Source organism: Haliotis asinina, chromosome 10 (genome assembly GCF_037392515.1).
Source record: "Haliotis asinina isolate JCU_RB_2024 chromosome 10, JCU_Hal_asi_v2, whole genome shotgun sequence".
Classification (NCBI taxonomy): domain Eukaryota; kingdom Metazoa; phylum Mollusca; class Gastropoda; order Lepetellida; family Haliotidae; genus Haliotis; species Haliotis asinina.
This window is the reverse complement of record NC_090289.1, coordinates 7833204-7860312: the sequence shown is the minus strand read 5'-3', so window position 1 is coordinate 7860312 and position 27109 is coordinate 7833204. Positions and strand designations below refer to the sequence as shown.

Genomic DNA, 27109 nt, shown 5'->3' with positions numbered 1-27109 from the left:
GGATTGAGTTAGCATATTTCGACTTGGTGCTTCTCCTTACCTCCTTGTGTCATGTGTACTCACGTTTGCAGAGTTGTCAGGGTAATCTGCGGCCCTCCTGCCAACTGTGGCATAATGCATAACGTGAGATAGGATATGTTTAAAAATTTGGAAATTTTAACCATAAATTTTATATTTATATACTTATCCTATCACACGTGATGAATGCCCACCCAACCTGGCCTGCATCACAGTTTACTTGAAACTCCAAGACGAGAATGTCAGGCACAGATCTTCACTTGATCATCTGACTGTGTTGCACAGTCGGGTGGTCAGAGGCCAGCAAGATCTGATTCATATTAGCTCATAGCACGTTTCCACACATGGTCGTAGAGGAAGAGGAAAGATGCATAACATGAGATAGGATAAGTATATAAATATAAAAGTTATGGTTAAAATTTCCAATTTTGCCATTGAGGGGAATATACATGACTTTGTGTTCTTGTTATTCAACCAATCCGCATCAAATTCTTGGATTGAGTGACATTCAGAGTAGCATGTCTGATTTTTTTATATTTCCAAATCCTACATTGACAGGAATAGAATAATACAAGCTGCACTTCTATATTGTGGACATATGGAATATTGCCAAGTTCAAAGTTAAACAAACAAAAAATAATTTGTGTAAATCTACTCCATGTCTATGCAAATGACTAAACATTCACATACCACATCATAGTACTTTTGATAAACTAGTGAAACTTTTCACAACAGTGAAAAAGCGGTCATTTTGCCACCTGAATTTACTTTGATCTTCCAGACATTGTTGTCCATGTGAAGGGTGGGAGGCCAGTTGAAGTAAAGGAGGAAGGAGTCAACTGCGACAAGAAGTGAGTAACTAGACCCGTGAATTTTCCTGCTTCTGTTTGTTGGATGGTACCACCAAAATGTAATCTCTTCTAATAACTTTTCCCCAGTATTATTATATTACCAGAGAGACTCATTCAGTAGTTATATATAGGTGTTCCTGCTCAGGCAAAATTCTCAGTGGTCCTGATCACTGTTTTGCATCACCAGCAGCTCTTCTACTCATTTGTTAGCATCTCCTGCCTGGTTAGCATCTCCTGCCTGGTTAGCATCTCCTGCCTGGTTAGCAGCTCCTGCCTGGTTTGCAGCTCCTGCCTGGTTTGCAGCTCCTGCCTGGTTAGCAGCTCCTGTCAGGTTTGCTGCTCCTACCAGGTTTGCAGCTCCTGCCAGGTTAGCAGCTCCTGCCTGGTTACGAGGGTTGGCTGAAAAGTTCTGTCTGAGTGGTTTTTCCCCACCAGGTAGAGACAGGTGTTTGCCACCAATGAGGACAATCATTTAGTGAATCATAGACACAAGATCTACAAACGTACTAATAGTTTTATCTCAACTACAGCTCTTTTGGTAAACCTACCCTCTGAAATCATCAGAAATGGACAAAACTGAATACAGGGCAGTCATCAAGTACTTGCAAAAGAAAGGGATGTCCCCAACACAGATACATGCTGACATGGTCTCCACTCTAGGGGATGATGCTCTTTCATTTTCCACAGTAAAGAAGTGGGCTGCAGAATTTAAGCATGGCAGACAAAGCCTTGATGATGACCCACGCTCAGGAAGGCCTTCAACAGGAACCACTCCAGAAAACATCATGCGAGTGCTCGATATATTGATGGATGATCGACGATTGACTACTCGACATATTGCTAGTGTAGTGGGCATCTCTCATGAGAGGGTTGAGCATATTATAACCAAGGAATTAGGAATGACTAAAGTTTCTGCAAGATGGGTGCCAAAGCTCTTGACAGCAGAACAGAAACGTGTCAGGTTCCAGACGTCCCTTGACAATTTGCGTCGTTTTGAAGCAGATCCCGATGATTTTGTGGCACGATTTGTAACCATGGATGAGACCTGGATACATCACTTTCAACCAGAAACAAAACTACAGTCAAAACAGTGGAAGCATCCAGATTCACCAGCTCCGAAGAAAGCCAAGTCTGTTCCTTCAGCTGGAAAGGTGATGGCATCAGTCTTTTGGGATTCCAGGGGTATTCTGTTCATTGATTATCTTGAAAAAGGTCAAACTATCAATGGCAGATACTATGCTGATCTACTGAACCAGTGGCGAGAAGCAATCAAAGCCAAACGACGAGGGATGATCGCTAAAGGTGTCCTCTTCCACCAAGACAATGCGCCTGTTCACAAATCGGTGGTGGCCATGTCAACAATCCGCGATTGTGGCTTTGAACTCATTGACCATCCTCCTTATTCACCTGATTTGGCTCCTTCTGACTTCCACCTGTTCCCCAAAATGAAAAAGGAACTCGCCGGTCGCCATTTTGCAAGTAATGATGACGTCATTTCCGCTGTGACTGATTTTTTTAGGGTAGCTGAAGAAGATTTCTTCCTGACCGGGATTCGGGCCTTGCAGCATCGCTGGCAAAAGTGTGTGAACTTGGAAGGGGACTATGTAGAAAAATAAATTACAAACGTGGACTTTGTAACTTTTCTTCACAGTGAGGCTTAGAACTTTTCAGCCAACCCTCGTAGCATCTCCTGCCTGGTTAACAGCTCTTGCCAGGTTGGCAGCTCCTGCCTGGTTAGCAGCTCTTGCCTGGTAGCAGCTCCTGTCAGGTTAGCAGCTCCTGCCTGGTTAGGATCTCCTGCCTGGTTAGGATTTCCTGCCAGGTTTGCATTTTCTGCAAGGTTAGCAACTCATATTCAGCTCTTAGCAGGTCAGCAGATCCTTCCTAGCAAGATGTGAGAAGACCACCTGCTGGCTTAGTCACCTCTCCTATATACTCCCTAGTGGTGCTGGTATTTTGATCATTCGTTTGTCATCACCATATCATTGTGCTTATATTCTGACTGTATTGTTTGTTGCAGACTAGTGTTGTTGATAAGGCGACCAGAACACTACAGGATCCGGCACACCTCACAACCTCGTCTGCTGGGGAAGTATGTGATGATGAAGAGACATCTGTTAAGAAATGGATACTCAGTGTTGGAGGTAGGAAGCACAGGGCAGTTACTGGCAATGGATACTAACATCTTTGGACTGTCATGTTATTCTTTAGTATTTGTGCAGGAGATATGCAACAATTTTTATTAAAATAGATCCAGATTATGATTGTGGGGTTATGCGAGTAATGTCAGTAATTGTACCCCAAAGGGGCAGATGCGTTTGCTGTCAGCACCGAGTTTACCTGGCTCAGATAATGTTACATCTAATGACAGGCTGCTGGGGATGGCTGGAATGGTGCTGACAGCATTGTACAACAAACTTCCCTGTGTCTGTGTTCTGACAAACAGCCAGTTGTTGCCAGTGGCCTATATTTGATAAGCCCCTATGACCACAACTAATTGTACAGTTGCTATATAATTGTAAGAGATATATTTATTTGAAAATGATAAAGATGTTAGTCTTGTCAGCAAATTTTAGGAACACATTTGAAGCACCTTTCTCAATTACAACATTAGAAGACACATGGACTGTCACGTATTTAAAAAAAACCCTGGTACATACTTAGATTTTTGTTGTTTATTCCCTAAAATACATTTTAAAAACAAATTTATTACTTTTGAAAACAGCAAAGAGCCTATATTGTGGAATCATTAATTGTATGAAGGATAAGCAGGTGCAGATTGAATTTTGGAAGATGGTCAAATTGATGACAGTATTTCTCACTCATTTTGATGAATAATATATATATTAATGTAATACTGAAGACATATAACTTAGAGTTATAAATACCACATAATATTTTATATGTGTACCTATATGCTGTTCAGTGATAACTGATGCAGGCAGACAACAGGAAAGACCAACTTAAGATAAACTAGAGTGTTTGCTGGTTGTTTCAGTGTAGTCCTAGTTGTTGGTACAGTGAACTTTATAGAAAGTTATTGAAAATTAACATGGAAAAGATGCAGTAGTAGCTGGCCATCATAGATCCTCTGAGTAGCTGGTCAGACTTGTCCTCTCAGCATGACACGTTTTGTATTGAGAACACATTCTTTTTACATTTCAGAGCTGTCTTGCTCCTTCTTCAGGTAAATTCTCAATTAAAAAAAACATGTCATGTATTCATGTTCGCCCAGCTTCAGAATGCCTTTCACGATCTTTTATTCTCTGCATTAGGTGTCTGGTGAGGCCATCGACTGCAACAAAGACTTGATGGAGTACTTCAGGAGACGGCTGCAGCCATACCTTGTCTTCTCAGAGGAATAAGAACAAACTTGGGCTACCATGTTCAGTAAATGCGTGAAATTGAAAATGAGTGAACATATTCTTTGTTTTAGATACATAAAGAAGGACTAAGGTTTTGATAACCAAATTTTGATCAAGGGAAACTTCCTGTTTTGTTGCCATTTTGAAATTCTAAAATATGCTTGTCAGACGTGTGATGGATAAAATCCGAAGTATATTGAACTGTACATGATCGCAACTGAGACAGCTTCCAGAACTGAACTAGGTTAAATATCAAGGTAGAAAGCGACAGCTTAACACTGTAATTCACGATGATTCTGTCCACAGTTTACACAAGAACTATTTGTTTAAATGAGATGGACATGTGGATGCGACATATAAAAAATTGTGTATGACAGTGTCTTTGTGTATCAAATGACTATTGGGCTTAAGTTTCATGAGGCGCTGGCCTGCAAAATGCGAGACAGGGCCAAGTATATTGAAGAACCAGTTCTGGTTCCAAACTCTGCAACTGTCAAATACTAGAGTGGATGCTTGACAGTCGGAAATAGTTGGGTAATTTTGGGATGACTGGGTCAGAAATTCCTGTAAGGAATGTCGAGAGACAATTCGAAATGGTTTATCACTGGAAGCACCAAGTTTTGCGAAGTGTCATCACCTTCTTACTGGGTTTTTACATCCTTGAAATGGATTGTTTGACCCCTATATCACCAAATAGATGCACTTCTTTCTGATCTATTTAGTTTCATCTGTTGCACCTAGACCTTCAGTGTTGAAATATTACAGAAAACACAACAGCATTAATTGTTTATTATTCACATATGTAACAAGTATGACATGCACATATATATCAACAGTTTTGTCATTTTCAAACATGATCCAGATGTCATACAGGAACCATATTTGCTTTACAAATACACCACTCCAAAAGCAAGGCTTATAAACTATTAACTAATAAATATAAATAAAATAATGTAAGGCTAGTATCCATTAATTCTGTAAACAAAGTAAGAAACAGATAAACTTGTGAAGGGATTTATTTTCCATCTAACAAAAGATATGAAAGATACTTTATCAAGGCATGTGTGATTCAGGTTGAGAAAATAACACTAAAAAATTAAGAGAGCTATGGTAATTCTGAATTACCTGCAAGTAGTTTGAAAGACAAGATTGGATCTGAATACAGGTACAAATGGAAACAATGTGAAACCTTTGTTCCACAACTGCAGGAGATATTCAGATTTAAAGGTCACAGACACTGTAAGACACTGTTTCTGATTCCAGCACTTATTGATCATCAAGCACTAAAATATCTCTCTTTCTCTCAACATTGTAAATGCATGTAACCTAAACTTCCCCTGTGTTCATGTATTTACAGAAAAACTGAATTCCTAATCATTTCTTGAGTTTGAGAAAATGAAAAATTTCTGGATTCTATCAAATTTATATATATATATATTGTTCAATTAAAACTTACCCTTGGCACTGGTATATTTTTCTTATTCTTGAATCATTATTAGGGGGCAAGTATTTCTTTGTATCTCATGCATGTCAATACCTACATTGTTCTTACATTCAGATGACCTCTGTTGAATGTTCACAGACATGGGACATTATTTCAAAGGTTTGTCATGTGAGGTGAACCTCAAACACAATACAAAGCACCCAAATGTTGGTTCACAGAGAAATTGCACAAGTTCGAGTTAAGCGGGTGAGATTTATCGGAGTGGGGTGGACATTCCTGCAAGAGTGGAGTCTTCTTCCCTCTCCTGAGCATGTTGTTTCAGTTCCTGGAGTGTTCGGACAAATCGTGACCATTCGTCAGACTTCGGGTTGGCTATATGCTGTAAACAGATGGAGATTTATTATTCTTTCAATATCTAATAATATCCAACAACAGACCAGCATCTTGAATTTCTTAAAATTTAGTCCTGTGCTAACTCACTAGGATACATTGTGCCAAAGAACTAAGACAGGACTATAAGATTTTGAAATAGTGCAACATACCTCCCCAACATCGAAAATGGATATTTTGCCGAGGTCATCACCAACCCCAATATGGTGGCCACTCTGATGCCACTTAAGCTGGTTCAAGGCTACATTATCAACCACCACGGATGCTGTCGGCACCTGCAACATTATAACACAAGTACTTTACAAGTGATGCCATGGTTAAAATTGTTAAATTGTTAAAACCATTCTTGAACATTGTTTTACACTTTCTCACATAGGTATATACCTTGTCAGTGAGTTTTACGCTGCTCTCAGCCATTAATCTGTAAATAATGAAGTTGGGACCTGACAATCAACAGCATTAGTATCAACCTATGCAATTGGGGAACCGATGACTTGTCAACCAAATCAGCAAGCCTGAACACCTGATCTCGTTAGTCACCTATTATGACAAGCATGCGTTACCCAAAATCAATTATAACCTAGATCTTCATGGATCACCTTGTCAGTAAAGTAAGTGCAGTAGTCAAATGAAAAGTCAGAGACCTGCAATGGAACTTTCATCAGACTCCTTGCTTATATTATGGAACAAGGTATTGTGATGCTTTGAACTGAACTGAACCACCTTGTCTTAAAAGTAAACTGATCCTGAGCAATAACTTTCCAATCATAATAGATGACAATGACAATTATTATTGATGAAAGCAGAATCTTACAGAATTCCCCTAAAATGTGGTCCTTTAACACAAAAGTTGGACTTACTTCTGTCTCATTGTTGAGATGCCAGAGATCAAGCCTACCCATCCCATCTACACTGGCAAAAAGAGCAGGATGGATGGGAGACCACTGCACCCCATACACATAGTCACTGTTGTCCTCGAAGGAGTGGATGAACTTCTGGTCCTGTACACCAAAACAAGGAAAAGATCAATACAGCCTGAATAAATTATTAAATAATTATTAACACTGCATCAGCAATGTTGCAGTTATCCAGCAGAACTGTTAGTATAAGACAAAAATCTCCAAAGGGTATTTCTGGTAGAAAAATGTAATTACTGACCTTTATACTCCATAACTTGATGGTCCAGTCGAAAGATGATGTGATGAAGTATGGAGAGAAGTCAATCTGTCCTGGAACCGAGTGACAATCAATGCTAGTAATAGGGCCCTGGTGACCCTCGAATGCCTCATTGATCCCAGCTTTTCTGTAACGAAAAAAAAAAATGAAAAAATGTCTACCTTAATAAAGACAAGAAACAAAGTGAAAACTCAAGTTTATTTCCACATACTAGTTAATCTACTTTCAAATGCATCAAATATTCACAAACGTCATGTCAATCTCACATGCAATGACATAAAATGCCTTAGCCATTATTCCTGCTGCAGCATCCACCGCATCATGTTACACTGTTACAAAAATTTAAATATAAGGGTAGCTCTTAAGAGTTCACATATTTAACATCTGAGACTACACCAAGCAAAGATAAGAGGCGTTGCCTGCCAAGGGAGGTAACCCTAGTGTGTAGTATTACCTGAGAAAATTGAATATTACTCTCTTGTTAAAAAATGTACTGTTGTAGTATAATAGTTGAGAAATCAGAATTTCAGGGCCTACATCTGCTACTCACGTTCCATGTCTACATGCAGTGTAAACGGTGCAGTCTTCAGCTCCAACAACAAAGTTGTTGACATCACAAGACAGGAAGCAGAACGAAGTAACGGCAACAGACTTGCTCTGTTTATGTTGCAACTCCATGCTGTCCTGTAAACAGATGCACCTTACTCAAAAAAACAAACAAACAAAAAAACAAAACCCAGACCATTCCGCTAGGGCAGAATTAACATAGAATATAATCAGGTACAATAAGAATGAAAAATGTTTATCTGCAAAATGTGGTCAACAGTCTACACAATTTATGATGTGAAGAATGAACAGAAAAAATATTTCAAAACCTAAGATCAGATTTTCACTGGTGACATGTTTGCATGTGTATGGCTGATTGTATAAATCAAGATTAATGTCAAAGCTGCAGGGTGATGCAAACCAATCTTGTATGTGAGCGAGTTCAGTTATATGCCACACTCAGCAATATTCCAGCTATATGGCAGTGGTTACATGTCTAGACCAGACAATCCAGTGATCAACAGTATGAGCATCGATCTGCGTAATGAGTCTGACCACCCAATCCTGTTAGTCGCCGCTTACGAAAGCTTTAATAAGCTTATCGCCAATATAAATGACAAAGAATGACATCACGGTAGCTACTCTGAGGGCTTACCTGTGGTTGGGAGAGCATGTCAAGACTCCAAGAGCACATCTTGCCATCAGTGGACACACTGATGAGATTGTGGGCATTTTGAGTGCCTACCACATTCACACAGTACACTGGGTGCTGCAATAGAGATAACTTGTTGTTAAGAGCATTATATGACTATTTAAAAATATTTTCAGTAACAGAAGTTGTGGGAAATGTTTTCTTTCCTTTCATTTAGATTTGAAGTTTTTCAAACAATCTGCCACATGATCTCTCAGAACTGTCTCCATTATTCTGTACAATTTCAGGTGGCAGGAGAAAAGGTCACATGAAGTCTGATATGTTACAGAGTTAAGTAATTGAATGCTACACAGTCAGATATATATTCATGATATGGTGCCCAATTTAAGAGTAAGGCTGGACTAGTCATGCCACGGACAGACTATATGTAATCATTCAAGCTGCTTATGGCATGACAACATACAATTAATGATCAATTACATCACTTAACCTGACCACTACCGCCTACATTTAGTGGGATAGTTTTGTAGTTGCTGTATTAATCGTGCAGTCAGAGTGTCTTATGTGTGGACTCATCTGACAATAAGCAGATAACATCCTACGTCAACCTACTGTATGGGCTGCAGCAGACAGGGGTGTCCTCTGTACTGGGGTCCTCTTGTTGACTCTGTTGTCCCACAAGACAATTTGACCAGAATATGTACCCCCCACAACTAGATTTGGGTGAAATTTGGCGAAACAGCTGGACATGACTGGTGACTGAAACAGAAAATACATAATGTTACTAGCAGATTGCCAAACATAAAAATAATCTTGGTATTTACACTGTTAGATGGCACAGATATTACGTATATTAGACTAACAGCGAGTCTCTGAAATGAACATATTTACTGAAAAAACGTTCTTAGTAAAAAAACAAATAATATAATGAAATGGAGCCCTGAGACTCTTCATTTTCAGAAGCTATGGAAATCTAGACTTGCCACATTTTCTACACTTGCATGGCTTTCTTGGATACATATACTTCAGGGTCTGTACAACAGACTATACATATATATGACCCTTGTAAAACAAATTTAGAAGTACAAATGATAAAATAGAAAGACCAGAGCCATGCTACCAACCTGACAGTGGAAGACATATTCCGGAGAGTCCTTTTTAAACTTTATGTTCCAGATAAGAGCAACTCCATCTGGGTCATGAGGCGAGTCCTCATTTGTATTGTAGGAAGCCACCAGGAGTTCTGGATGCTGTGTGGACCAGTCCAGACTGGTGATGGTCCGGTGCTTCGACCAGCGCTCATCATAGAAGTCTCTGTTCAGCTTTAACCTCTCTCCTGCTAGAGCATCACTAAAACGGTACAAAGATAGGGTTACTCAATATATCTAATCATAGAGGTCAGGGAATGATGTTTTGCCAGTCTCATGAACTAATATAAGTCAAGGTTTATGATCAGAAATTCTGACCGACTTCAGAAAATGAGATGAAGTATTCCCTCTCAAACATGTTGACTTTCCCTGTCCAAGCAATATTAACTCTTCTCATAAAATGACAACTCAATTATTAAGAGTTTACACTGAAAGTTGCAAAGAAAATGATGGATAAGAGTCCCACTGCTAATACCATAGTAGAACCTACTCTTCATTGCCTTCTCGGTCTCCACCAGAATAGTCCATGAAGATATCAGTATCTTCAGCCATAGCTCTCTCAATGACACGAGCTGACTTGAAGAAGAATGTCTGGAAGTCATCACTCAGCATTACGGCTTTCTTCTCCTCCTCGCTCATCTCACGCACTAGGCAACATATAAATGGGCATAACTTTATGTATGATAAAATTTATTAGCCTATATCTCAACCTTCACTTCCTTGCTAAGTATCATTCATGTTTAACCAACAAAAATACTCATCTCCTATTGAAATCCTGCTAACCATATACAGTTTATAGCAATGACATCACAGACATACTCTATACATCCAATCCATAATGTTATTTGTCCTTTCCCTTAGGTACCCTTTATTTATGAAACCTATCTTATGATATTTTTTTCTGACTGGCTTTGTACACATTTTCCATGTAGACCATCACTAAATTTTATAAAGGTAAATGCAGCTACAGTGCTGAGAATCCCCAAAAGTGAAGAGATTAGTGAAAAGGCCAACAACCAGGCTAACACTGTATGAATGTTGAATTGTATGAATAACACCAAATGAATGTTGTTATTCCCTCCCAATAGGGATGTGTACTACTCAAACATTTTCAAAACCAACCCTCTCCATGGAGTCATAAAAAGCATCTTATACAGATCCTAATACCTTTTTCTGAATAAAACAACCATTCCAATCCAGTCCTTCTCAGCAGTATCAGTCTCTAATCATACATTTCGAGGCTATAGGAAATTAGGACACATAACAGTTCCTTCGTACCTCAACTTTCATTCATGGGACTGTTGTTTTTTTCCATTACCACAAAGTATTTCTAAATACCATCAAGCAAGTATTTCATATCAGCTTCCCCTGAATGAATATGATTTTAAATTACAAACTGACATACCAGGTCATATGAATCTTTTCCATAAAACCAACCTGGAATCTTTTCTTCCTTCTTCTCTCCTTCCTGCTGGGTTGGTGCTACCATCTCCACGTGAGGCATCCGGTGAGTTGGGGCTGTCTCCACATCCATGGAGTCCGTGTCTGCCTCATCATCTGATTTTTCGGGGTTGTCATAAACAAGAACTATGTGTTAATAATTCCATGAGGCTGCTCTTAGAAATGGCAGGTACAACATTGGCAAAAACAGAAGCATTAGCCACAGTTAGTGTAGTTAGCCTTTAGGTGGTTAAAAATAAAATGTCACATTTAGCATAACCTTGACTTAGTTATCAACAATCAGCACGTGGTATAAACATGCCACATATATTGCACATTACAACACAACCTCAATACAATAAACAGTACACAGAATTTTTTTAAAAATCTTTCAATAATGAAAAATCATGAAAAAGTTCCCTGTCTGAATATTTTTATGCTAAATATTTGTAGCACTGTGGAACACAGATTTAGAAAAGGAATAATAAGTTAACATTCAAGAGACAGTGACATGCAATGACAGAATTAATGAAATAGACAAGGGACAACTCTCAGACACCGAAACATCCACAGTGACGCAATACCTGCAAACATCAGATTCATGCAAAATGACACAAACCAAGCATCATCAGTTTCAGTTTTGTTTCAACAAACTAATCAGCATTTATAAAAATGATTTACTGCACACTTTACACCAAATAATGTACATTGATAAATGTAAACATTTAATTTCATTTAAAAAATTCAAAACATTCACAATTTGTCTGTTAATCGTACTCCTTGTGAAGGCCTTTTTCTGAAAAGCAACATTATTATGATACAGTTCCTCCAAAATGTGCATACTGCTGCAATGACTGTGATTTAGAAAAGCTGTTTTAATATATTATCAAATGTCCATTGAAGTGCATAATATTAATTACTTGCTGCCCTATAAAGGTATCAATACTTTAATAATAACAGCACAATGATGCATTTTCTTTTCACATTTTACACTCATAATAATATTTTCAAAGACATAACATCAACAGAAATGTGACTATCAATATGAAACATCACAAGAGGAACAAATTTCCACTTTAGATGATACTCTGATATTAGAAATGGTCAAAATTGAGCATGGAACATAAAGGACTCTTATCAGAGCCCCCTTGCTTCAAGTACTTTTGGAGAACAAACTAAAGACCCCAGGGCTCCTAATTTTCAAATACTGACAAGATTCAGTTATGTACCATTCCCGAGATGTATATGCTTAATATACTTTTCCAGTGATGTATAAAGTTTTTCTTTCACAGACTCAGATAAAAAATATCTACTAGATTACTTAATTTCCACAGCCTCACCCACTAGGTAATTCCACAGTTCAATGGACATTTCATAATATTCACCCAAGCCCCATCTAACATGCAAGTGAGACAGTCTTTCTGGTTCTTCAAACTACACTTGAAACATGCACCATAACAAAGCAGTGGATGGCTGATCTGGTGTCTACTGCCCTGCAATGAGCACTGCTGTATAAAATCTACGTCCTGATGCACAAGATGTCCCTTGGCTAGTGGCCCATGAAGAGGAAGGTCCATGCATAGGATCAACAGGATCGTGTTTCAGGATACATGTGGTTTACACAGATTGTGTGGACTTGAGAGATACACAACACTTTGAATGTGAATACTGGACAGATTTGGGACATCAACAAATTACATAAACTCTTTTGAAATACACAACGCTTGTCAGTACATGCATACAAAACGTATTTTGTATGATTGCAATTATTTCACACAAAATATCAAGAGAATCTGAGTGAATCAACAATTCATAGACAATGTTTCCAAGCTCTTCTGTTAGTATCCAGGCGTTTTGAAATGCTTACACTATGTTTCCCAAACTAAACTGAAGACAGTATGAGATTATTTCTGTCTGTACATCACCATCACCCATTGCCAGTCTTCAGAATAAACTACAAGCCTTTCAGCATTCTTGAACCAAAGCAAGTGTGACTACAACATGACATCTGCATATAACAATAGTAATCTTCAGGTTTTGACTACCGAATATACATAATTGAAGAAAAGTCATTTAAATGTATTCATCTTTTCGTGTTAGGACTAAAACATAAAAAAAAAATTTTCCCTTTTTTTAAATCCTGACAAATATGTCTTTGCTGAGCAGTTTTCACAAAATCACAAAAGATTGTTGTTCAAAGTTTACAGTCTTATGGGAAATATGACATGTTTGCAGAGCTTGCAAAAACTCAACTCAAAGTTTGATGAAGTACAAGACCATGTGAAAATGCTAACTACTGGACAAGTGAGAACATCTGTGAAAGTGAAAAAAATCAAACAGACTGCTTCTTATGATCACCAAAACAAGTTGTAACAATCATAAAACATCCGCAGGTATGCCTGGGGTTATACTGACGGCATACATTGTAACATTCTGCTCATAAATGCACCTTCCAGTCTAAATATACTTCATAACTACAAATTGGGCAGGGGATAATACTTGTGCAAGAAGCCACAAAATAAACCATATACAGAATTATCAAAAATCAAAACACAAAATACCTTTCCTGTAACCCCTCATGCTCATAATGGAACCAATCACAACACCTCTAAAGGAATGTCATGGATTGGTCCATCATAACTAACACAGGGGGACTGCTCATGCATAGATCTCTTGTAGCCATTGACATATGGTATTTGACACTAAGGATAAGCACATTTAGCATGTCTTGCTCTAGAACCTATGTGGGTATTGGAAGCCAGAGACATAAAGACAGTCACAGCAAATAGAGTGTACAGCTAGCACAGCTTGTATGTGACACAGGGTCCAACTTCCCCCTCTCAGGACAGACAACATGCATAGAGAGGACAGTACTGCAACAATTTCATTTACGGAAAAAAGCAATTGTTTGAAATGACACAAGATACTTTCTGAGCACCAACTCCAATACAGTTATCAAAAGGAAAACATTTGGATATGTTTTAATCATGAAGAAGGGAGCCATAATAATTGGTGAACTTGATAAAGGTTTAGTGTTTGTTTGTTATGTATACAAGTGGAAGCATAACAAAAAAGTTATATCTTGGTGGGGGAAACAATTTCTACAATGTACTTTATATCCACTTATGTAAGTAAGTCTTAGAAAGCTGTACCAATCAATAATTATTCCTGAAAACATATATGTTCCTTCAGATATTGCTTATCATTATGAGGCAAGTCAACTTCTTGTATTATATACTTCTTACAGTTCTTTCCTTTTCTTCCAAAAGTCAAAACTCCAAATTGTTTCCTTCCTAATTCACAGCCTAAAGCTTCTGCAGCCACTAGTGCAAACTTGGCATTCACAATAATTTTTGAAAGATTTTAGTGTTGTTGTGGAGACATTTCTTTTAGAGCTTACTGGAACAAGCAGAATCTTAAAGATTCTCACGCCATTCATTTCTTAGAGAGTGAGAGGCAGAGTTTATTTGCATCAAACTTTTAGCAACAATTTTAGAACAATTTCATGATAGGGAATAACAATATGGGCTTTACATTAACATACAGTATCATTCCTAATAAAACATGCTTGTATTAAGTGAAAACTATACCTGTACTAATGTATTCTTATGCTGTATGGTTCAAGGTCTTAACATGCTAATGTATAAGTACATCTAAAACCAAAAGGATTCACTTATTTTGCCTGTAACAACCAGCTAAGTGTACTGCTTTTTACCTTAATCTTGCAACAATACTACAGTCATCAATGATGGACCACTTTAAGATTCTTAACCGATATTATTACTTCAATGTTTTGTTAGTAAACTAAGAGCCTCTTTAAGCTACAACTATGTCTTTGAGCTGACCCTCAAAGAGGCTCTGGAAGTTCCATCTATGGACTTGAGGGAGGGAGGGAAGTTGGACTCACAGAGAACAAGAGACAAAATGGAGCCTGCTGATGTAGCCAGGCTATGACAGGCGTGTTGTCGTGCACAACGTTTACCTTCATCCTCCTCACTTTCATCCTCATCATCCGTGAACTCGTCATCCCACTCCATATTTGGATACACGAACTTTGGGGACCCATAACGAGGGGAGGACCCTGAACACGTATGGAGGAAATAGCTAACATCACAAAACCCTGAACTATGCCTTCCTTCAAGTGACTGCACAACAAGTACAAATCTGAAGCTGCTCTATCATGTCTGTTCCTTATCCATACCTGTTCAATCACGTATTACTACCGACTTCTTGGATGGTTTTACTATAAACACTGTATATTCGACTAGCAAAAAGTTACCATATAGAAACATTTACAATTTTATTTCTGCCATTCTTTACTCTGGATTGATTTCTTTTGGAATATTCAATATGACCTTCTCTAGTTTTCAAATATGGCAGTTTGCTTACAAATATTGAAAAAAAAAACATGCAAAGTTCTGTTAACTATGCATACATTTACAATGATAATACTGACACACAAAAACTTTAAATAAGAAATACACTTTTACAGAAACAACTGAAGTATACAGGTCCACAGTAGCGTCTGGTTACTCAACTCAAACATACCCAGTTTAGGGCTGCATGTGCTTGAATCTGAATCTAGAAAAGGAAAGTAGCAAAAATGTTTGAAATTAATGTGACTGGGTCTTGTGGAGATTTTTGGTTATTTTAGTGCTGTGACTTGTCAAAAGTCTACTGGCGTGGTCTGCATGTTTTGTTAGGATGGGTTAGGGGAAGCTGCACCAGTTTAAAGTCAGGACCATAGGATTTTCTTCCAGAACAATTTAGGAACAAAAATTATTCAGGACAAGAGGAAAAATGTTTAAGAGAAAGAATATTAAATAAATATATCAAAACGCAAATTTTCCATAACTTTGTATTTTGTCTAAAAATGTACAAACAAAAGAAAACCAGCTACAAAACTGAAAAAAAGTTATTAACAAATCTGGAAAACAAATAAATGATCAGTAAAACCTATGCAAAAACAAACGGTAACTTGGTGTCAGAAAGCATTAGTATGACATCATACTTCACATAAACCAATAACCTGGGATACTGAATAACATCAAAATGAGAGCTCATACTGTAAATAGAAACTAAGGAAAGTATTACATGAAAACTACATCAGGATGCCAGATGCTCTGGAAAGATCTATCATCTGAGGAGAAAAGACTGTACATTACATGACTACCTGTCAACCCTCCCCATAATAAATCTGAGGAATTACCGAACACATGAGGACGTTCATGGCAATAATCTCTTTAACTGTTCACACAGTGTGACATACAGAAATAACTGAAAAGTCAACAACAGCTCATACTTTCACATGATAATATTCAAAGAAAGTTTAAACCAACAAAAACAAGTGCCAAATCTACGAACTTGTAAATTCAGCAGAAGGAAAGTAGAACAAGTATCACAAAGTACTTCAAGAGAATGGCTGAAGCTTGCTGGCGACATCATCATTGATGACTTGGGTTATCTCCCTTTTCAAGAGATGCTAGAAGGCATGGACTAACTTACAGTACCTCTATGTGGAAGGTGCATTTACTACTGCAGAAATGTTACAGTAATATACCGACCCCTTTGAACTACCAATTTCAACATACATGCAAATTTAGACTTTTCAGATGAAAAAAAAATAATCAAAAAGTCCAATAAAAACTTTCACCAAGATTCATAAAAAGCATCTCCCCCAAAATGAAAATCACTTACCGTAGTAGTCCCACGGCCCACGTGCTAGCATTTGCAAACGAACATTGTCAAATATTAGCAGATGCTGATCTCAGATCAACCAAATGGTTTCAAATCTGGTATTAGATAGTTCCCTCCTTTTTCGAGCCTCCCCATAAAACTTAAGATATTAAAGATCAGTCCTGTAAGATCTTCATGATTTCATGAGATGAACTTTGTGTTTTGCAACTCAAGATTGAAACTTAAAAAGATCTTCACTTGCAAATAAACACGGCAAAAATATGAAAAGGTAAACTGCTACTGACAGCAGCAAAATTATGAAAGTAAACCAGCACAAAAAATGTGAATAAGTAATTGCGCTAAAATGTGATAATAAATCTGATCAAAACTTGCTACTATTTCAAATTTCAAATCAAAGAATCCCTTGCAAAGAGGAAATGCCTTTAATAAATGTATTTGGAAGTAGAGCCGTTAGTTTCCCCATTCTTTAAAAATCTTTTTTCTTAGTACTGTTAGTGAGATTGTAAGCTATTATCATTCTGACACAAACAGGTGTACATAGTGTGAACTAATTTACCAAAAATCAACACTGAAACATTTTGAAGATCCTCTGAAAAAAATACCCCTGCTGGTAGCTGTATGGATAGGACAATTTTCAACCGTGCTAAAACTGTTCGATTCAGTTCAGTTAAAGCACAGTTTTGATCAGATAGACAAGTGCGCAACACAACAGACACAGGAAGTATGTCACACCATGTGACCTGTTTGCCCTATATGAATTCTGACATCAGGGGAAGACAGCAGCAGACAACAGACAGCAATATCAATTTCCATTGGATTCCATATGTAGACACTGAGGCTTCAACCTTTTGTCCAAATCCCAGGAAATAACTTTAGTAACATGCCATCATTAAATCATACGAGCCATCATTTATCCTCCAGTAAAAGCACAAACTTGTCTTCCACTATTGCTATCTTCAACGAATTTTAACAAATCCAATCTACAGTGATAGAGCAGTGTCTGAGTGCATCTGCCAACCAGGGTCAAGTCTAACATGTATATTCCCAGGTGGGAAAACATAGACGACTATAGGATAAACACAAAGACATCAGGTCTCACTTGCATAAAAGAGATCTTAGTGCTACATCTATCTTAAGCCCATGTTCGAGAATGGGACTTACAATCATTGTAGTGCTAAGATTGCTTTGTGCAAGTGGGCCCTGATGTTCAAATCCATGAAATGGATGTACCAACATGCTCTGACACAATGGCAGGAAGAACAACACATTCTGGGATTATCCACACTAAGTGTTCTTGGTACACTACTGTCTTGTCTCCAAAGTATAATTGCTGCCTGCTGTGTACTGCTGTCTACAATATCCAGAAGTGTAATCACCATCTTAACACACTGCAAATGACGCTCAGGAATACTCTAAATACTGTTCAAATTTCTGTTTTCTTACAGATCAATCGGCTGACTATTAGTTGTTCAGCATGAACTGTCACAGTTGGGGAATGAGATGGGTTTTACGGTGCTTTACCAGTATTCAAGTTCCATCATGATGTGTTAGCTTATTGTGAGTGGAAAGACCACTGTGAGGCAGGTATGATATGTTGACATGAAATCCATGAGTACAACTGTAGTACTGACAAACCTTGACATATATTTGGTTCAAACTGCGATTTGAAACCACAAAACAAGTAATGCTTTTTTTACAGCAAAACATGGAACTTTAAACATGTCCCCAGCAAATCCTTCATACTACAATGCCTGCATGTCTTCTTCAGAACATAATTCCAAATCTTTTTTAATGAAGGCCAAAATAATGCTGATCACCCAAGAAATACAAACACCAGGTACTTTGACATTTTCAAATACAAGATCAAAGTATCAAGGACATGCATGCATCTATCTTCCACCAGTGATGTTGTTACCTAGGCAACAAACACCATGTCCAAGTACTGACATACAAAAACCAGGAATGTATATCATGATATATCACATACTGTCTTGTTAAGGATTAATGTCAATGTATTAGTGTTGTTAGTGTTATTCTGAAACCAAGATGAGTGTTTATGCAGAACATAAGATCAATTCAATGTTTAATCAGCATGCAATTTGACCACAAAATCATCCAACAGAGGAATGTGCATCCACTCAGAAAATAAACTTGCATCATGACAAAGCTATTTCAATGAAAGCCAATACAAAATATGAAAGCACACAAAACAACAACCTTTTTTTCAGACACCCTGTAGGGTATTGCTTGTCAATTTAAGAAACGTCAGAATGCATACGATAAAATTTGATCAACTTGCCATCTCAAAAAAGAGTGAATATTTTTTAAAAGTAAAAAATTTCTGAGTCACCCTTGATCCGTCAGATTTCTAATCTATGTTATTTTGGATAACATATTGGGTACAGTCAGAGTAATTATGGTGATTATCATGAATATAGGACATCATTCATGTGAAGACACACAGATGTTAGTAGGGATATTTATAATAATATAATAGAAATATGGACCAAAACCCACATTGTAAAATTTAGTAATTACATGTTTGTCATGAATGAAACCAGTTCTTGACAGCTATATTTAATGTATGACTGACTATCAGAATTATTCCAATATTAACATGGCTATTCTCACCAATGCTACTCAAAAACAAATGTCACACCTATTAAATAACCATACATAAGACATACATGAGTACAAAATACACCAGCCTCAAATCCCAAATGACTGAGGAAATGTGCCAACTTCTTTTCAAAGTCAAGCATAGTGTTCAAGATAGACACTAACAATTTTCAAAATCTTGCAAATTATATGCAGAAAAACCTGCTCCAGTATAGACTAAATAATATCTGGTCATTATTTAAATATGTGAATGTTTTCTTGCTCATAAAGATAATTTTTGAAATTGTCATTAAAACTTTCAATCCTCTTTTGAGGACAATAAATCCAGGGATGAAGTTAACTGTTGAAATGGCAAATTGTCGTTTACAAAATCCATGTAAACAGAAAGAAAGATACTGGCACATGACAGAAACAGCCGCTATGCAGTGATGATAGTCTACAATGACAACTAGCGCCCTCTGTGGGGACACTAGCAAGTTACTCACTGGCAGGACCTCGACCGCCCTTCAATCCTGATGTCAAACAAACAGGCGGGTATCAATCTCCATTCACTTTTAATCATGTTCATGATATGATTTATCGGTTTGTTCTTTAATGCCAAACTCAGCAATATTCCAGCTACTTGACAGCAGTTTGTAAATATTCCAGATCGGATTAGACAATCCCATGACTGACATCATGAGCATCGATCTACACAAATGGGACACAATGACATGCATGCACCAAGTTAGCAAGCCTCAAGACATGATCTATTTAATCCTTTCTTAGGACATGTGTTCTTGTTCAGAATCCACATGATATAATGGTTATGTTCACCATGATGCTGTTTTGAAGGAAATACATGTCAAAGACTAACACTGCATATAGTATCTTGAGGAAAGCACATGTTCTCTCGAATTCAGTGATTTTATTCAGGGTATTTTTATACCCAGCAAAAATGTAAATAATATTGTAACTTATACTGGATATTCAATAATAATAATAATAATACTATATATGATGCAAACCGTCTAATGTCCTGTACCACACGTTTTTATTCTCTTAGTCTTAGAAAGACCCTTGCACATGTAACTTATAGAAGTACCAACTCCCCGCAACTGATGGTTTGAAAAATTCTTTGTACCATTACAATGGCACCAACATATACATACTCATGGAAACAACTAATGGAACACATGAAAGTACAAGCGTTCCTTCATGCTTCACAATGTGTGTATTGCACTATGAGTGAAACTTTAGAAATAAATATAGGAACACTTGTACTTTTATGTGTTTCCTAATTTGTTTCCATGAGTATATACTACAAACTTAACACTTGTAAATGGTGACTACATAATAAAGCTTGCATTTGAAAACTTTGTCTATAATTCATGTCACTACTGCAATGTCACAAAAACAATATTTACATCAGCTGAAATCAAAGTGCAAAAGTCTCCCAACATGAATATCCACAGGACACCTATTCTGCTTTTGGAACCTCTAATATTATATTACAAATATGAAATCATTCAAATCATTTTGACAAGACAATTTGTTGTTTCATACTGTTTCTGTGTTGGTCTTTCACCATACAGTTTAGCATCATGAATCACATCATGTCTGCTAAAACATAAGCAGCTGTGCATTTTGAGTAAGTGTTACAAGTATCAAATGAAATGCCAACACTTCACACAGTGTTAATAAATAACACAAACACTGAAATATTGTGCGTAAATACATATCACATCTTAAACTCCATGAAGAAACAATCCTTGTGAATAAAACAGTTGACTCAAATGGCAACCCTTTTCTCAAACTGTGCAACTTGAAGTATCTATGAAGCATACAAATACTTTGAAACTGCTATGCTGACTGAAGTTTTAGACTGGACAAACCTTTTAACATCAACTTCCAATCCAAAATAAATGTAATGTGACACATGACATCCTAGAAACTACAAATATTTGCCAGTCTCAATGCAGCTGCTACTGGTACTGGCTTCTCTACAGTACTCTGTATAAACATTTTGCCATGAGACCTAGGTACGGACAGGTGATTACAGGTGATAAGGTTTGGACATACTGACCATCCTTGTCCAGTGGTTCGGACGCCACTGTCTGCACCTCCTTGCTGTATGTCACATTTTCCTTGGGTGGGATGTTCGTCTCCGACACTTTACACATCGATAAATTCACCTTTCTCTTAGAGCTGAAAAGTTATTTACATCTGATGAGCAAGATCTTGGCATTGGTATTTTGTAATTTTCAGGTAACTGAAAGAATGGAGTGAACTTCATAACTGAATTCTAGATGGCAGTATTTAATGAAAAAGGTCTGAATATATGGAAAACAGTAAATTTACAAATTTGGACAAAACAAATCAGAGGTTACAAGGACTGTATGACATCATTATACCTCCTTACCTAAATCTTTTATATATTCATGCCACTGAATCAAAAAGTTATCGTTAAAAGATTTTTCATAAACAACATGTATGGTCACTAATATATCAATATCATTTCCAAACACAGATCAATGTGATCATAGTCAAAAAGTCATGCGACTTATTTTACACAATCATGAAAGATGAACAAAGACTAATTTTTAATTACACTTTTCATTTTTTTTAACTTGTTAAAGATTTGTTTGAAACATCATTATTTTGCCCTTTGATAATTCTGTTTGTGATCTGTTGCCAAAGCATGTGTACAAGAATTTTTTTTTCAGTAACAATGTGGAAAAATGTTTAATCTGAAGAAAACATTCAGTAAATTGAAATGTGATGCATCTTTCCTGACATGGTGAAATGTGAGAGATTTAATAAATTATCCATAAAGCAGGTAGACTTCTAAAATACATATAGACATATATCAATAATTTTGAGGTGTCTAAGCCCTTTCTGGTTGTCTGGTCTCAGGTGTCTGGGGAATCATGATATCTTGGCCGTTTTCCAGACATTGGTGCTAAATGGGTTAATACACAGAAACCCTGGGATGAATGTACAGCTAATCTTTCAGACTACTGATCAAATGTTTTGTAGAATTTAGCAACAACAAAATCTCAAGCAGTATCCAGTAGTCTCACCTTGATGGAGCAACTGTTTGAGTTATCTCCCCTTGTTTGTTAGGTTGGGCACCAGGAGGCAGCCCTTTTTCAGCAGTTGCATCTGGAGAAATAATTTCAGCTGTAATGAAAAAATACATTAAAGCACCCTTCACCATGTTGCCTTACCAATACAACTGTCCACAAACATACTGAACAAGCAACACCACAACCTCATTATACCCTTCTCTGTATCTCTGCCTGTACCATCTTCACTATACTATGTGTCCTGGGTCCTTATTCTCGAAACATTCATAGCCCTAAGAATTCTTAACTTTGATTGTAACCAATGTGTTAAGAATGGGCTTAAGCAGTTAGCAGACCTAAGAACGTTTCAAGAATAGCTAACCCGGCTGCTTAGGAAATAGAAAATTTCCAGTGTAAGGTTGCCATAAAAATACATACATCATCAGTTAAATCATTTTCATAGATATAATTATTTTCAATATAATGTAAATATATCCACTATAAAGCTACAAAACAGCTATGACATTGTTCTAATGTAAGTACACAAAACTCTGTGTTTTCACCGACATACTTTGTTTAAATAAGTAATTGATCCACTTGATCAAGCAAATCATTTGCATTTGACCATGCTATAAGGATCTGTATTGACCATGTGAAATGTTACACTAACAAAGTGATAGAAGTTGTTATCCACAAACATTTTCACTATTGATGCATGCCCCCTTAATATCAACTCTCACTGATCAGAAAATGCTGAAGATGTCAGAGGGATGATTGAACAGACAAATGTTGTGGACTTACGCGTCATGAACATAAGCAATGCTGCTTGGATATTACAAACTACAAGCTTGATGATTTTAAAATCCACACTGCTTATTTGCTCACAACATTAACACAACACCATCACATTTACCAGTACCTCTACACTGAAATTCAGAATGGTCATCTGGTTAGTAATATTCGAAAATATCAGCTATTCTATATCTTATTTTGCTGTGTATGAAAAATAAAATTCTCATGACATCAAAAATGCATACAATAATAGAATGACACAGGACATGACCATGGTGCTGACAAATAATCATCACGAACTGATGCCATAGATAGTACATGATTGCTGTTTGTGTGCATTTATTTAACATATTTTCTGTGTTTTTTTTCATTTCACTGTCTATCAGCTTCTCATTCTGCTAAACATAACATCTGATTTATTTTTTTTATCTGATTCTGACTCCACAAGAGTCATCAAAATGTAACTGGCCTTGTGAAAGAGATTCCAGATCTGTACAGCAAAATAAGGAAGAAGTGATATCATAAAGTTTGTCATTTTTTAATGCAAGCTCTAGGTTCCTTTTGCATTAGAAACCACTTCATTGTGAAATTTTATTGATTTTATTGACTTTCATATAACCAATAGATTAGCATAGTTTTCGCAGATAAAGTGTAATGACACAATTCAAAGGTTAAAATCATAATAATTACACCCAAAGTGTAAGGGTTGGCATTTCTGCATGTATGGAGTAATGCAACAACCCAAGTATATTGTAACATGAACTGGAAATTTTGTACTTTTGACAGTATTCAGCTTTTCTGTTAAAAGGAAGCTAAGCGCATACCTGCAGGAGGGATGCCCAGGTCCCTTAGCATCTTGTCAGTTTCAGTCCGGAGATCAGTCGGTGGTTTCGCCTTACTGTCTTCACTCTGAAATACAGACAGTGAGGTCACAACTCTAAAGTGACAACAGACTGCCTTCACAAAAACAAATGACCACAATATTTTCCATTCTGTTTCTACAATGCACGCATTACATATGTTAATCATTCAAAGGTTATACTTAAAACCCATGGCTGTGTTTATTGCATAAATATCTACATATTTGGAAGACTGTTAAGTGCTTATCAGTATGAAAAGAATCACACTATGCTTAAGACATGACAAATATGAAGTTTGCATAAAATTTGCAACTTAGTTTTTAACAGCAAACATGTTAAAACTTATGATTAATCAAAAAGAATTCATTTGAATTCAAAGTACAGCTGTATCATTTGTCAAAAAAAAATCCACATTAAAAATTCCACCATCACATCTACCAAGTAACACATGCCCTCCAAAAAGGTAATAACTCAAAACTAGCTAATCCAAAAAAATCACCTTTATGCCTCTTGCTATTTGATCAGCATTAAAATATTAAAAAGCCATTGGGCCATGATAGTCATATTTCAGAAGGCTAAAACCTGCCTACTGAAACACATTAACTAAACCAATATGACAGAAAAATAAATACTAGTTCCAGGTAAGTCATATATTTTCTAAGAAAATTGATGACAGTAATGAAATACACATTATGGAATTCTTCATGGTCATGCTTCACTAGTCAGAATTTGTTACAACCCAACACAAAGATCTTGCATTACCTGTTTCTACTCAAAAGAAACACATCTAGCTAGGACTTAAATCCTCGTCTAATGTCTAGCATTGCCTTCTCACATGGCTGTATCTGTAATGTCTGCTCATGACATTGATGAGCTATAATGCTTATTCAGAATGCTAATTTTGTTATAGAATCGTCAACAGAACTGTGTTGTGCTTTCATTAGGGTTCCTACACTACCTCCATCATATCTTCAAATATCACCCCAAGGAAATTTGGGATCCTCATTTCTTTCGAACATTAGATATGATGCTTGAGATGTTGAAGGGACTGAAGTGATCATATATTACATGAAACATGGAAGGTTCTATAGATTAGAGTGAAAGGTTGATGTTTCCAGACATTTTAAGGAGATAAGTGAGTGAGTTTAGTTTTATGCTGCACTCAGCAATATTCCATCTATGTGGAGGCATTTAGTAAATAAATGAGTCTGGGCCAGACAATCAAGTGATCAAAAGCATGAGCATCGATTTGTGCTATTGAGAACCAATGACGTGTGAACCAAATCAGCGAGTCTGACCACCTGATACCATTAGTCGCCTCCTATGACAAGCACAGTCGCCTTTTGTGGCAAGCATGGGTTGCTGAACACCTATTCTAGCCCAGATCTTCACGGGTCTAAGAAGACAAGTTGCTTTGTCCAAAAGTGTGCTGTCTGAAAGTTAACTTTACTGTAATATCATTTCAATTTTACAACTAAACTGACAAATACAAAGCTGACAAAGGGTTCAAGTTCATTCATCAGACCACCACCATACTGGCATAATGAAACTGAAAGGCTTACAGAGCTTAATTAAGGAAAGCAGGAAAAGGTATATATTCCACACTGCCATTTAGGACTCATTAAAATAAGATTTCTTTTTACTACTACAAACACTGATTCAGGCATATCTGGCAGTGATGAGGATGTATTCTTAATCCTTCATTTTCCAAGAATATTTTGGGAGTACTGCACTTTACCAGGCGGTAGAGCACTTTTTCAGATTAATTAAAGCTCTGACCCTAACCCTAAAGATTGTAAAGCATGCCTTACACTATCCCAAACCCTAAGGATCGTAAAGGCTGCCCAAACCTAACCTCAAAACCTCACCCTAAGGTTTGTTAAGGGTGCCTAATCCTAACCCTGGGGATCATAAAGGCATTCTTGCCAATAGCCATGACACAAAACTTGTTTCACCCCTAACTTGCACTCTTATGGAGGGATCTTCTGCTCGATCAATTTCAGTTGCTGTCCAAGAATATGATCAGAATAAAGTGTAACTGAATTGGGACTTATTTCATTTGTAGAAAAAATAAGGAACAAGTTTAGATCATGTAGATAGGCTTCTCTTCTGCCATGTCTACAAACCCTAAATCCAAATTTGCCATTTCATCACAGTCAGAGTCTACTTATGTCTGGATTGTTGCATGTACATGATCTGGGTGCCTTTGTACAAAACATCAGCAGCATTATGACTATCATAAGCCTATGTTAAGGTATAGAACTTATGATCAATTTAGCTTTAACTAAGGTGGGTTTTTTTGTTGAACAGCACTCTGCAACATTACCAAGACCAAAAGCCATAAGGAACCACTCGGCTACTGACTAATAGTAAAAGCACTGGGAGCAAGCAAAACCTCAAGCATTAGTAACCTGTTGCCGCTGTACAGAATCATCTTTAGACAGAGATGAGCTTTTCTGAAAATAACCACAACACACAACATGGAACAAATCAATAATACATATCACATTGCAGCATATCAGTTACTGCCAGTGACATGAATGCATTTAGTTATCACATAGACACAATATTCTCATGATCGATATGTGCATAATTTATGCTGTCTTCTTTGCGGTTTGCACTCGTTGCCTGGATAACTGCATTGGAGCTGCCCCAAGTAAACGGTGTGGAAGTATGATTGCTAGTGCCACAATAGGAGAAATCTACGAATGTAGTTTAAACTTAAGTTAAATTAAAGCTAGGTAAAAATGATCGTAGTTAAGTAGTCTGCATGACTCATAATAATAAAAGATGGACGCCCGAGAATGACACTTCACTCAAACTGTTTCATACCGGTTGACTTTTCTTAATGCGTTCCTTCTCAATTCTCTCTTTCCTCATTTGCTCGAGGCGAGCCTTCTTTCTCTCTAATTCCGCCTTCCTGTCAGCCATGATGGCAGTGTTTCTGCAAAATCAACCTCTTAATGCGATATCCTGCTCAACTCTCGTCCTCCATCAATATATTTTCTGCGGAACTACTGTGACGTAATGCACGCGATGTTCCAAACAAATATATGTATAAAAT

At 37.1% G+C, this 27109-nt stretch overlaps 2 protein-coding genes across 34 annotated transcripts in view; one reads left to right on the top strand and one right to left on the bottom strand.

The window, feature by feature from the left end:
* LOC137298834 (FAST kinase domain-containing protein 3, mitochondrial-like) overlaps positions 1-5198 on the top strand; it is a 24182-nt gene extending 18984 nt beyond the window's left edge. For both annotated transcript variants that reach the window (XM_067831155.1, XM_067831156.1), the window contains exons 6-8: positions 800-869; positions 2890-3013; positions 4145-5198. In XM_067831155.1, the coding sequence (XP_067687256.1) occupies positions 800-869; positions 2890-3013; positions 4145-4234 (284 nt within the window). In that variant the 3' untranslated portion in view covers positions 4235-5198. The remainder of the gene's footprint in view (positions 1-799; positions 870-2889; positions 3014-4144) is intronic.
* Positions 5009-27109, bottom strand: LOC137298832 (cytoplasmic dynein 1 intermediate chain 2-like). 32 transcript variants are annotated; one of them, XM_067831119.1, is made up of 18 exons: positions 26878-27063; positions 26457-26501; positions 24010-24094; positions 22409-22508; positions 21412-21533; positions 19832-19858; positions 15579-15611; positions 15013-15111; positions 11028-11177; positions 10081-10237; positions 9567-9792; positions 9055-9201; positions 8446-8559; positions 7795-7928; positions 7227-7371; positions 6929-7069; positions 6221-6343; positions 5009-6057 (listed from the first exon to the last, which is right to left on the bottom strand). In XM_067831119.1, the coding sequence occupies exons 1-18, from the start codon at positions 26974-26976 to the stop codon at positions 5932-5934; spliced, it is 2073 nt and encodes a 690-aa protein (XP_067687220.1). In that variant the 5' UTR covers positions 26977-27063; the 3' UTR covers positions 5009-5931. The 32 variants fall into 32 exon arrangements, with proteins under 32 accessions (XP_067687220.1, XP_067687230.1, XP_067687232.1 ...); XM_067831129.1 differs by lacking the exons at positions 15013-15111; positions 15579-15611 and adding an exon at positions 16728-16751 and having other exon boundaries at positions 22409-22490; positions 26878-27098; XM_067831131.1 differs by lacking the exons at positions 15013-15111; positions 15579-15611 and adding an exon at positions 16728-16751 and having other exon boundaries at positions 11028-11147; positions 26878-27066.

Excerpts from the sequence above, each read along its gene's own strand:
- LOC137298832 (XM_067831119.1), bottom strand. The coding sequence starts at position 26,976 with ATGGCTGACAGGAAGGCGGAATTAGAGAGAAAGAAGGCTCGCCTCGAG. Across the intron at positions 22,509-24,009 it reads CCTGGGCATCCCTCCTGCAG|CTGAAATTATTTCTCCAGAT; the intron begins GTATGCGCTTAG and ends TTTTCATTACAG. Across the intron at positions 10,238-11,027 it reads GAAGGAAGAAAAGATTCCAG|TGCGTGAGATGAGCGAGGAG; the intron begins GTTGGTTTTATG and ends TATGTTGCCTAG.